The 12,433-nt window shown below is 48.4% G+C and overlaps 1 protein-coding gene across 1 annotated transcript in view; it reads left to right on the forward strand.

Annotated features, from left to right (window-relative positions):
- The window catches only part of fasn (fatty acid synthase), a 55,972-nt gene that overhangs the window by 24,293 nt on the left and 19,246 nt on the right, over positions 1–12,433 (forward strand). The window contains exons 21-32 of the mRNA XM_068754655.1: positions 1,336–1,652; positions 1,731–2,132; positions 3,035–3,199; positions 3,296–3,411; positions 3,538–3,692; positions 4,508–4,702; positions 4,763–4,913; positions 4,988–5,166; positions 5,253–5,372; positions 6,020–6,142; positions 9,264–9,487; positions 9,603–9,792. Coding sequence (XP_068610756.1) covers positions 1,336–1,652; positions 1,731–2,132; positions 3,035–3,199; positions 3,296–3,411; positions 3,538–3,692; positions 4,508–4,702; positions 4,763–4,913; positions 4,988–5,166; positions 5,253–5,372; positions 6,020–6,142; positions 9,264–9,487; positions 9,603–9,792 — 2,337 coding nt within the window. The remainder of the gene's footprint in view (positions 1–1,335; positions 1,653–1,730; positions 2,133–3,034; positions 3,200–3,295; positions 3,412–3,537; positions 3,693–4,507; positions 4,703–4,762; positions 4,914–4,987; positions 5,167–5,252; positions 5,373–6,019; positions 6,143–9,263; positions 9,488–9,602; positions 9,793–12,433) is intronic.

Consider the following 12,433-nt stretch of genomic DNA (forward strand, 5'->3'; position numbering starts at 1 on the left):
AGATTAATCTGATATTATATATAATTGGTGTTGCCTACACCCACGCTGAAGTCTAAATGCACATTAATAAAGTGCCAACAACATGTAAATGGATGAACGTTACTAGTCATCCGTTCCGTCTGGAGCCTGAGCTGGCGACATGCCACCCTGAGACATGATCTTCCTGATTGGCATTTGGAAGGTAAAAATATAAAAACGGCTTTAAATCATGTCTGTGGGCAGTAACGTGTATTTGTTGTATGGTTTAATCAAGCATGTTGGTTTGTGTTGTTATATTGATCCGGATTGTTCCACTCATCCATCCGGTCACTAGGAGTTGCTGCAGCCTAACCCAGGTTGCTACAGGAAAGAAGCAGGGTACACCCCAAATGTGTCGCCAGCACATCGCAAAGCCACACAGAGACAGACAACCAGTTCAGGACATGTATGACAGCAGTGAAGTGTGCAGTAGGAGTAACAGGGGAGTTTAGTGTAGATGTGGGATGCACCAGGGACCAGCTCTGAGACCCTTTTTGTTGCCATGGTGATGGATAGACTAACAGATGAGGTGAGACAGGAAGCTCCTCTGAATATGATGTTTGCAGATGACATTGTGATCTGCAGGTAGAGGAGAATCTAGAGAAGTGGAGGTCTGCTCTAGAAAAGAGAGGGATGAAGGTGAGCAGGAGTAAAACAGAGTACATGTGTGTACATGAGAAGGTCCCAGGGGGGACAGTGAAGCTACAAGGAAGAGACGTAAAGAAGGGAGAGTACTTCAGGTACCTCGGGTCAACAGAGCAGAGTGATGGAGAGAATGTGGAAGGGAGGTGAAGAATCGTGTGCAGGCAGATGGAAGATGGTGTTGGGGAGGACGAATCTTGGTCTAAATTGGATCCATTGTGAGAGTGATTCGGATTCCCATCTGGATACAGAAACATCTGGATTTTTCCATTTACTTATAAAGGAGGCTTTTTAAAAAACTCCTTTCTTATAAAATCTGCATTCAATTCACTCACCAGAAATCCCAGTCATAAAGGGGTCCGATCTGAACCATCATGAAACATCTTCTGGTTCTGATCCAGAATGAGGTCAGGAACAAATATTACATTTTAACATTAAAACCATTTATGGATTCAAGAATCCGTTAAAAATAAACATCAGCTCTGATTCACTTTGACTTTTCATGTTGGTGTATGAAGATACCGAGAACAATCTAGAACCTTCTGGTGCTGATCCAGATCACCGTGTGGACGGTGTAGATCCAGTTAGGAGGGGAACGAGCAGCTTGGGGGAGGTCTGCCCTCTCTGAGTGCTGTTCTAGTCTGCAGCTGTACTAACTCTTTGTCCTCCATCTAGGTTTAATCTGCAGACTGCAGCGAACGTTGGCCCTTCATGGTGTAAAGCTCTCCATCCCAGGGCTGCAAGGGGAAGTAGAGGATTGCCTTCCCAGTCTCAAGTCCTCTGAGCCGAGTCTGGTGCGGCTCCTGGCCCTTCTGTGCAGCCTCGAGCTGAACGGGAACCTGAAATCGGAACTCGAACAGACTGTGGAGGTGGAGAGAACATGTCTGCTGAAGGACAGTCTACTGAGCGGCCTGCTAGACAGTCCGGCCCTGCGACACTGCCTGGACACCACCATCGAAAACAGTATGCCTGGCAAGATTACGGTCCTGGAGGTAAGACCGAAAGTCTCGTTTAAAAGCCTTCAGATGGACCTTATTATGGTCTTCAGCCACGTCTTCTTCTGTCATCAGGCTCTCTCCAACAATGGCCAGCTTTTTCCTCGCGTGGTATCCCTCCTCAACATCCAGCCTATGATGCATGTGGATTACGTTGCCACGGCGACCAACCTGGACCTTCTAACCCCCCACCACGGTCTCTTGGAGGAGCTGGCCGTGGCCACATGTCAATGGGACCCCCTGATGTGCCTGGCTCCTGGAGGACTTGTAGGAGGGGCAGACCTGGTGTTGTGTAATCACTCTTGGGGCCCCCTCGGGACGGAGCCATTGCAGTTGCTGACAAATCTGGCTTCTGGGGCCAGGGAAGGTGGCTTTGTTCTCCTCCACACGCTGCTGAAGGGGGAGACTCTGGGGGAAACGGTGTGCTTCCTATCTAGCACCGCCAAGACTGCCGCTCACAGACGACTGCTCACTCAGGTCAGTGGACACTCTATCCCAGGGGTCGGGAACCTTTGGCTCGCGAGCCATATATGGCTCTTTTGATGATCACACATGGCTTGTGCTCGGATAAAAAAAAAAAAAAAGTTTTTTTTTACTCGCTTTGCCCGTGCTGACCGCAGCTGGTTCGTGTTCCCAGGTCGTGTGTCGTGTTTTTTGTTGTGAGTAACTTGTTCACTTGTGGCTGGATCTTATGTTCCGTTTTCTTTGCGGCACCAGCCGGTCGCCGTCTGTTAGTAGAGCTTGTGTTGCATTTTATTGTGAAAAATCACAGAGCGGAAGCACGCTGTCACGGTTCCGCCCTGAGCCTGGGCTGCCACTTTAAAAGTAGGCCGTCATCCCGCCATTAGGGGTGGGCGTGGCCAGCTGTGTGCACGGTGGCAGAGTGGACTTTGTTTGGCTCCACCTTAATTCCAGATTACTACTATTTTAATGTATTCTTACCTGGGACCTTCTTTTGGAATAAACGTGTGAAAAAGACGGGGCCCTGCGTTTGCTTCAAGAGGGCATCACTTGCTTTTTGGTTTTCTCTCGGCTGTGTATTATTACGTTGGGCTCCAGCCCCCCCTCGTCCTGTGTGCAGCTCCAGGTGTAAATGATCAGTTCAACCATCGCACCGTCTCTGTTCTCTGCTTTCTGGGGTCCGCTCACGTTAGTCCGTAACGTTCAGAGGCTTATTATACTAGTTTATTACCTGCTTACCGCTTATACTGACATTTAGCTGAATTCACGTTTGAAATATATTATATGGCTCTCACTGAAATAAATGTCCAAATATTTTGCTTTCATGGCTCTCTTAGTCAAAAAGGTTCCCGACCCCTGCTCTATCCGCTCCGTCACTATGGTAACACACCAAATACCTTCCTCCTCCTCCTCTCCAGGTTGAGTGGCAGCAAGTGTTCTCCGAGGTCGGCCTCAGCCTGGTGCTTGTCAGGAAGTCTTTCTACGGCTCGGCACTCTTTCTCGGTCGCCGCCGGTCTGTGCTCAGACGGCCTATTCTCCTACCTGTAGACGGCGCCGACTACAAGTGGGTGGATACGCTCAAGGTGGGTTTTAATAGGTTGTGACTGTCATGTTAGGGGGTGCAAAGCAATCTGAGCGTATTCAGTGGCTCCCTCTGTGTGTGTGGATCTGTACTTCAGGGCCTGATGGTGGAGAGCTCAGACAGGCCGGTGTTGTTGACGGCCTCTCAGGCTCACTGTGGAATCGTGGGGATGGTCAACTGTCTGCAGAAGGAGCCAGGCGGCCACAGGATTCGGTAGGACATCCTCCACCTGAGTCGACGCAGCGTGTGCTGCCCTTTGTCTCAGCGGCTCGTTGCTACTAGCTGATGAGAGCAGCGCTGTGCTTTCTAGTCTCTTCATGTCTCCTTCCTTGTCACCAGATGTGCGTTTGTGTCCAATTTAAACGAGAGCTCAGCGGCGCCAAGCCTCCATCCGGCCAGTCGGTCCATTCAGACGGTTCTGGACGGGGATCTAGTCATGAACGTGTTCAGAGATGGAGAGTGGGGCGCCTTCAGGCATCAGAGCGTCACTCATGGTACCCGCATCGAGTATAGTTTCAGTGAAGACACTGGTTCTTATGCCGTTCTACCTTTTTGTACAAATACTTTGTTTACAGGTGCATTTTAATGAGTTGAATAGAAACCTTTGTTGTCATGGCGTAGTGGCTACACAATGGGTGTAATGAGGTGTTGTTTATGCTTTTACATGCATTAGCCACTTCTCGTGTTGTTTGGAGTCTAAGTGGCAGATTAAGAGCTTCGTTTAGGGAGAACTTTATGCTTGTCTGCACGGGTTTCACGCTACCTGGAAGATCTCCGCTGCAGCCGGTGCTGCAGCGGAGATCCCAACTTCAACGTCATTCAAATCGGCTTCATTTAGATATTGTCAAATCAAGATCTAAAAGAAGAGTTGGTGTTAAAAAAATGTAGTTTAAAAAGTATTTGTCACCTTAATGATATCTTCTGTTTTCATTTATCGAACTGCAGCGGAACCTCGGTTCTCGAACGACTCGGGTTCTCGAGCAAAGAAATGGAGTTTAAAATGTCTGGGAAGTCAAACAGGGTAGGGGGCGGGACAGACTCGCCAGGCCAAAGCGTGTTTTGAGGGTCTGTTGGGAGCGAGTTTGTCCCAGACCCCGGGGGAGGCTGGGGGCTTTGAGTCCGAGTGGACCGGTCGGAATTACCGGTCAGTCTACGTTCCTACTCTCATCTGTGATCATGACCTCTGGGTCAGGACCGAGAGGACAAGGCGAGAAGGAGAGGAAGAGGAGGATGCAGCAAGGAGAGGAGGAGGAGGAGGAGCATGCTGGTGTCCTCCAGGTTGCTGAATGTCTGTCTTTGTGCTTCTCAGGTCCGAGAGAAGAGTTGGTCCAGCATGCTTATGTCACCGTGTTGACCCGAGGTGACCTGTCGTCCCTGCGCTGGGTGGCGTCCCCCCCCCCCCTCCAGCACTCGGACACCCTGCTGTGCCGAGTCTCCTACAGCGCCCTGAACTTCAGAGATATCATGCTGGCCACCGGGAAGCTGCCCCCGGATGCTATTCCAGGTAGACGGCACCTTGTTATTGAACTGTTCTGAGCCCAGCCCCTCATTATACCCTGTATAGGTGACCTGGCGCAGCAGCAGTGCATGCTGGGTATGGAGTTTTCTGGCCGTGACCCCGGCGGTAAACGTGTGATGGGGCTGCTGCCTGCGAAAGGCCTGGCAACAAGTGTGGATGCTGACAAACGATTCCTCTGGGACGTCCCCTCCGGCTGGTCAGTGTCCCGTGGTTGGGAGCCCCTCACTGGGGGTCGGCTCCCCCTCCCTCCTGATGGATCTGTGTACGCAGGACTCTGGAACAGGCCGCCTCGGTGCCGGTGGTCTATTGCACCGCCTACTACGCTCTGATGCTGCGGGGCAGGCTCCGCCTGGGGGACACTGTTCTCATCCACTCCGGGTCAGGGGGCGTCGGCCAGGCTGCCATCGCCATAGCACTGAGTCGTAAATGTAAAGTCTTCACTACGGTCGGTGAGTGTGGAGCTCTGATTATTGCCGTCGTATGAACGCCGCTTTGCTCTTTCACCCACGGAGCTTCTGGTTTGTGGGTCCTCTAGGCTCCGAGGAGAAGCGGGCCCACCTGCAGCAGAGGTTCCCTCAGCTCTCGGCAGCATCCTTCGCTAACTCCAGAGATGCCTCTTTTGAGCAGCATGTCCTGTTCCACACGAATGGCAGAGGTCAGAGGTCATGCATCTTTCTATGCAGTAGCGTGCGTTTCGTCTCCTCTCCAGCCGCTTTATCCATTGAAACCTGTCTGGCAGCACTGCCCCCCGTTTGACGTCACGGGGGGGTAAAAGAGCAACAGAGTGGATAAAGTTTATTTTTGGTGGTAATGTTCAGGTGAAAATTGGTTAAAAAAAATGTGTGCGCTAAAAAGTCACATCACCGGTTACCATGGTGACGTGCAGCTGCGCACGTTGGACCTTCTCCCGGGTTTCAGAGGCGTTTCTGACGGAGCTGTCTGAGGCAGAGGGACGCTGTGGGACTGGGAGTGTCTGGGAACTGCGTTAACTCGTGGAACCTTTAAACTACACGCAGACCGGGGAGAACATGAAGCGCCACGCAGATGGGAATCAAACCCAGAACCTTCTGCTGTGTGGCAGTTCAACAAGTTAAAAATACTCTATTCCATTAAATACATCCTCTCAATGAATAATAAATAATCCGTTATTAGTGACATCATCATAGGGTGAACTGTTACCACCCACTTGAGTTCAGGAGACTAAAGATCAAAGGTCAAGTTGAAACCTTTGTCTGCTGCATGCATGTGTTCATCCAACTGCACCGTGGACAGCCGCTGATTCGCCGGCGTGTGTGTTTGCAGGCGTGGACGTGGTTCTGAACTCTCTGGCTGAGGAGAAGCTGCAGGCTGGTCTCCGCTGCCTCGCCAGACACGGGAGGTTCCTGGAGATCGGCAAATACGACCTGTCCAACAACTCGCCGCTGGGTCAGTGAGTCGGAGGCCTCCTCCTGTTTCTGTTAAATATCTGAGGTTTTACACGAGCAAGCCACGGGGTCCCATGCGTGACTCGAGATGATTCATGTCTGCTGTTCCTGGATGTGAGGCGTGGGCAGCAAGAGAAAGGACAAAAGCTGAGACGGCCCTGTGGACAGTTTGGATCGCTTTGCAAGGGAACAGAAAATGTTGTGCAGCAAGATGCGCTACGGTAGGGCTTAGGGGTAGGGCTTAGGGTATAGGGCTTAGGGGTAGGGCTTAGGGGTAGGGCTTAGGGTATAGGGTTTAGGGTATAGGGTTTAGGGGTAGGGCTTAGGGGTAGGGTTTAGGGTTAGGGCTTAGGGGTAGGGCTTAGGGGTAGGGCTTAGGGGTAGGGTTTAGGGCTTAGGGGTAGGGTTTGGGGCTTAGGGGTAGGGTTTAGGGCTTAGGGGTAGGGTTTGGGGCTTAGGGGTAGGGTTTAGGGGTAGGGCTTAGGGGTAGGGTTTAGGGGTAGGGCTTAGGGGTAGGGCTTAGGGGTAGGGCTTAGGGGTAGGGTTTAGGGTATAGGGTTTAGGGGTAGGGCTTAGGGTTTAGGGGGTAGGGTTTAGGGTTTAGGGGTAGGGCTTAGGGGTAGGGTTTAGGGCTTAGGGGTAGGGCTTAGGGTATAGGGCTTAGGGGTAGGGCTTAGGGGTAGGGTATAGGGATTATGTTTAGGGGTAGGGTTTAGGGCTTAGGGCAGGGGTCCCCAAACTATGGCCCGCGGGCCAGATACGGCCCGCCTCCACGTTTGAACCGGCCCCCTGAACAATACCAGAGGAAAAAAAAAAAAAAATATTTTTTTTTTTTTTTAACATTTTTTTTTTTTTTTTTCCATACAACGTGAGTAGCCGGTGGGGGATCAATAATGGTATTCGATGCATTTAAGAGGGGTTTGTAGCATAGATGTCAAATTCACCTTGTGAGAAACTGTATCCTCTTGCTCTGTTAAATATAAATACTTTTTGGTAAACTACTGCGTGCTATTGCGAGAATAGTTCCTGGGTCACGTAACCGGGAACAACCACTTGGGTAGCTTTAAATCTCAGGTAGTAGGAAGTAGGTGGGAGACGTGAGGGACACGCAATCAATTGAGGCTGCAGGTGGGATTTTTGCCTGGTTTTTCCATGACTGTTAATATGACTCTATCACTATCGATCTGCATTGCTGACTCGTTAACTCAGAGGAGCTGACTGTCGGTGCCGGGCTGTGTGAATGAGAGAGAAAAACGGAATAGCTGAGTCTGTGCCAACAACAGCATTTCTCACTAAATGTTCCGGAACCCCTGACTTCCTGCTCTGTCCGGGTTGGTAGGAGGCTCTTGCAGCCGACCCTTGACCTTTTTCCACTCGCCCCCTGTTTTCCTGTGTGGTTCCTCCATCATACAGTCGGCCCATATGAACTGTTTCTAAACTGCGAGTTACCCCATGTGCGTATCGTGCTGATGCGTGCAAGGAACTACAACAATCCTGTGCGTTCCCTGTTTGTGGACCGTAGGACATGAACTGTCCAATTCATGTGCTGATTTCATTGTAAATGTTGAGATTTGGTAAATTATGTATTTGCACTGAATGGCCATTCAAATGAAATGTAATTGTATACTTATTGTTCTTGTCCACTAAACTGAATTTAAGGTACTGAAACAGTTCCTGCCTCCTCTCTCTCAGCGAACGATGGTCTTCTGACCTGACCCATATTTATTGTCATCATTATGGCATGATTAATGTTGCATTCATTAAGTGTGAATTATCATGTTCCTGTGCAGAGTACAGGCTACAGGTCATTAATTCGAGAGTGGAGAATATATTAATATTATGAAGAAAAGCATTCTTCCTTTTGTTTGGGACAATTTTAATGATGATCACATATGACCAGAAAGTTAATGTTCCATTGACGTTTTTCTGTGACGAACCCGGAAAGGGTTAATTAGTTATTATTTATTCTATTAATAGTGTTATTATTTATGTCCTGACTTTTTTTCTGTGAAGAAAGGGTTATTTGCTGGCTGTTTGGAAAACAATAAATGTTTAGGCACCCCTGCCATCGTCACACTGTTCCTGTACAAACTGACCCCGGCCCCCCATCAGAGAAGGGAAACGTTATGTGGCCCTCACAGGAAAAAGTTTGGGGACCCCTGGCTTAGGGTTTAGGTTTAGGGGTAGGGCTTAGGGTATAGGGCTTAGGGTATAGGGTTTAGGGGTAGGGCTCAGGGGTAGGGCTTAGGGGTAGGGCTCAGGGGTAGGGCTTAGGGGTAGGGCTTAGGGGTAGGGTTTGGGGGTAGGGTTTGGGGGTAGGGTTTAGGGGTAGGGCTTAGGGTTTAGGGGTAGGGTTTAGGGGTGGGGTTTAGGGGTAGGGTTTAGGGGTAGGGTTTAGGGGTAGGGCTTAGGGTTTAGGGGTAGGGTTTAGGGCTTAGGGTTTTGGTTTAGGGTTTAGGGATTAGGGTTTAGGTGTAGGGGTAGGGTTTAGGGATAGGGTTTAGGGGTAGGGCTTAGGGTTTAGGTTTAGGGTTTAGGGGTAGGGTTTAGGGCTTAGGGTTTTGGTTTAGGGTTTAGGGGTAGGGTTTAGGGCTTAGGGTTTAGGGGTAGGGTTTGGGGCTTAGGGTTTAGGGGTAGGGCTTAGGGTTTAGGGGTAGGGTTTAGGGCTTAGGTTTAGGGGTAGGGTTTAGGGGTAGGGTTTAGGGGTTTAGGGCTTAGGGGTAGGGTTTAGGTTTAGGGCTTAGGGGTAGGGTTTAGGGTTTAGGGGTAGGGTTTAGGGCTTAGGCGTAGGGTTTAGGGTTTAATGTTATAATATAACAATAGCAGCGCATCGACTGAGCGCGTCTATGCCATGAATCCATTCCATGGAGAGGCGATGGAATGTTAGCATTAGCAGTAGCACTTAACAGAAGTCAAGGCTAGTGAAGAGACATTAATGGCTGACCCTGAATCAGTGTTAGCCATGTTTACGATGACCCACAAACAGCCTGTTAAAGCATCGTGCATGCTATTACGTGTCACTCGCACAAAGGTAACGTTTGATTGTCTCCATGTCTTCGACTTGTCTGACTCGGTAATGACATAAACACGCCCCCACCCTTCTGTCATGGCGATCTCTCCAGGCATGGCGCTGTTCCTGAAGAACGTGACCTTTCACGGCGTTCTGCTGGATGCCCTCTTTGAAGAGGGCAACCAGGACTGGGAAGATGTGTACCGCCTACTGAAGGAGGGCATTGTGGGTGGCGTCGTCCAGCCTCTGGAGACGACGGTGTTTGACAGGGACCACGTAGAGGGGGCCTTTAGATACATGGCTCAGGGCAAGCATATAGGGAAGGTCCTCCTGCAGGTCAGTGTCTCCTGAATATGTTTCATGTGACTTGATTGTTTCACATCAGCCTGTGATAAGATTCGGCCCCCCCATGCATCAATGAGTGCTCTGGCTGGTTCTTCTCCTTCCTCAGGTCCGTTCTGAAGAGAACCACGCAAGCTCCCCGTTGTCTTTGCCAGCTATCAGTCGCACCCTGTGCCTTCCTTCCCACTCCTACATCATCACTGGTGGACTCGGAGGCTTTGGTCTGGAGCTGGCTCAGTGGCTGACGGAGCGAGGAGCACGAAAACTGGTGCTGACGTCCAGATCGGGCATCAGGAATGGTAACGCACAGTAACTGTAAAGGTTCCTCTTCTCTTATGCTCATTCGCATTGAGAGGTGATACGAGGCCCGCGGGACACGTCTGGCCCGGTGTACAGTGATATACAGCCTGCGAGGTCATTTTATATTGATCTATTATTATTGTTATTAATGGCCGGCTGATATGAGGCACTGTTGACATACAAACTACAGATTCCATAATAGAAGACAGGGTTAAACAACTCAAAATGGGATCGGCATTTAAAATAGTCAATGCAGCTCTGCCCTCAGTCCCCTCAATCCCTGCATACCTGAATAAACACCTCCACAGATTTAGTGACACCCACAGCCACAACACTAGAGGGAGCTCAAACAACAACCTGATTACCCCCTCCTATAGGACTAACATGGGTAAATCATCTTTTTATAATACTGCCCCCCAAGGGTGGAACTGTTTGACTCCTAACCTCAAAACATGCACCTCTTTGGCCTCCTTCAAAACGGCCCTAAAAATACACCTTTTAGGGGGACAGAAACGGAGATAGTCATCACGACTCTCTCCGGATGAACCCCCCCCCCCCCCCCCCTTTTTGTCCACCTACGTTGTACATATTAAGTGTCTTTTTAATTTATTGTTATTTTGCAACTATTGAGTAATTTAATATTAGTTTTATTGGTATTGTTAAATGTCGATGATTTATGTACGAAGGACTTTCAACGGAAACAAGACCGCAAGGACTTTTTAGAAATGCTCCTCTTAGACAGGATGTTTGCCTGTACTTGTACTGTAATGCATGCTACTGTGTGACTGTACTTGTACTGTAATGCATGCTACTGTTTGACTGTACTTGTACTGTAATGCATGCTACTGTGTGACTGTACTTGTACTGTAATGCATGCTACTGTTTGACTGTACTTGTACTGTAATACATGCTACTGTGTGACTGTACTTGTACTGTAATGCATGCTACTGTGTGACTGTACTTGTACTGTAATACACGCTACTGTGTGACTGTACTTGTACTGTAATACACGCTACTGTGTGACTGTACTCGTACTGTAATGCATGCTACTGTGTGACTGTACTTGTACTGTAATACACACTACTGTGTGACTGTACTTGTACTGTAATACATGCTACTGTGTGACTGTATTTGTACTGTAATACATGCTACTGTTTGACTGTACTTGTACTGTAATACACGCTACTGTGTGACTACTTGTACTGTAATGCATGCTACTGTGTGACTGTACTTGTACTGTAATGCATGCTACTGTGTGACTGTACTTGTACTGTAATGCATGCTACTGTGTGACTGTACTTGTACTGTAATACACGCTACTGTGTGACTGTACTCGTACTGTAATGCATGCTACTGTGTGACTGTACTTGTACTGTAATACACGCTACTGTGTGACTGTACTTGTACTGTAATACATGCTACTGTGTGACTGTATTTGTACTGTAATACATGCTACTGTTTGACTGTACTTGTACTGTAATACACGCCACTGTGTGACTGTACTTGTACTGTAATGCACGCTACTGTGTGACTGTACTTGTACTGTAATGCATGCTACTGTGTGACTGTATTTGTACTGTGATGCATGCTACTGTGTGACTGTACTTGTACTGTAATGCATGCTACTGTGTGACTGTACTTGTACTGTAATGCATGCTACTGTTTGACTGTACTTGTACTGTAATACATGCTACTGTGTGACTGTACTTGTACTGTAATACATGCTACTGTGTGACTGTACTTGTACTGTAATACATGCTACTGTGTGACTGTACTCGTACTGTAATACATGCTACTGTGTGACTGTACTCGTACTGTAATGCATGCTACTGTGTGACTGTACTTGTACTGTAATACACGCTACTGTGTGACTGTACTTGTACTGTAATGCATGCTACTGTTTGACTGTACTTGTACTGTAATACATGCTACTGTGTGACTGTACTTGTACTGTAATACACGCTACTGTGTGACTGTACTTGTACTGTAATACACGCTACTGTGTGACTGTACTTGTACTGTAATACACGCTACTGTGTGACTGTACTTGTACTGTAATACACGCTACTGTGTGACTGTACTCGTACTGTAATACATGCTACTGTGTGACTGTACTTGTACTGTAATCATGCTACTGTGTGACTGTACTTGTACTGTAATCATGCTACTGTGTGACTGTACTTGTACTGTAATACACGCTACTGTGTGACTGTACTCGTACTGTAATGCATGCTACTGTGTGACTGTACTTGTACTGTAATACACGCTACTGTGTGACTGTACTTGTACTGTAATGCATGCTACTGTGTGACTGTACTTGTACTGTAATGCACGCTACTGTGTGACTACTTGTACTGTAATGCATGCTACTGTGTGACTGTACTTGTACTGTAATACACGCTACTGTGTGACTGTACTTGTACTGTAATACATGCTACTGTGTGACTGTACTGGTACTGTAATCATGCTACTGTGTGACTGTACTTGTACTGTAATCATGCTACTGTGTGACTGTACTTGTACTGTAATACACGCTACTGTGTGACTGTACTCGTACTGTAATGCATGCTACTGTGTGACTGTACTTGTACTGTAATGCATGCTACTGTGTGACTGTACTTGTACTGTAATGCACGCTAC

This window comes from Brachionichthys hirsutus, chromosome 21 (genome assembly GCF_040956055.1).
Source record: "Brachionichthys hirsutus isolate HB-005 chromosome 21, CSIRO-AGI_Bhir_v1, whole genome shotgun sequence".
Classification (NCBI taxonomy): Eukaryota; Metazoa; Chordata; class Actinopteri; order Lophiiformes; family Brachionichthyidae; genus Brachionichthys; species Brachionichthys hirsutus.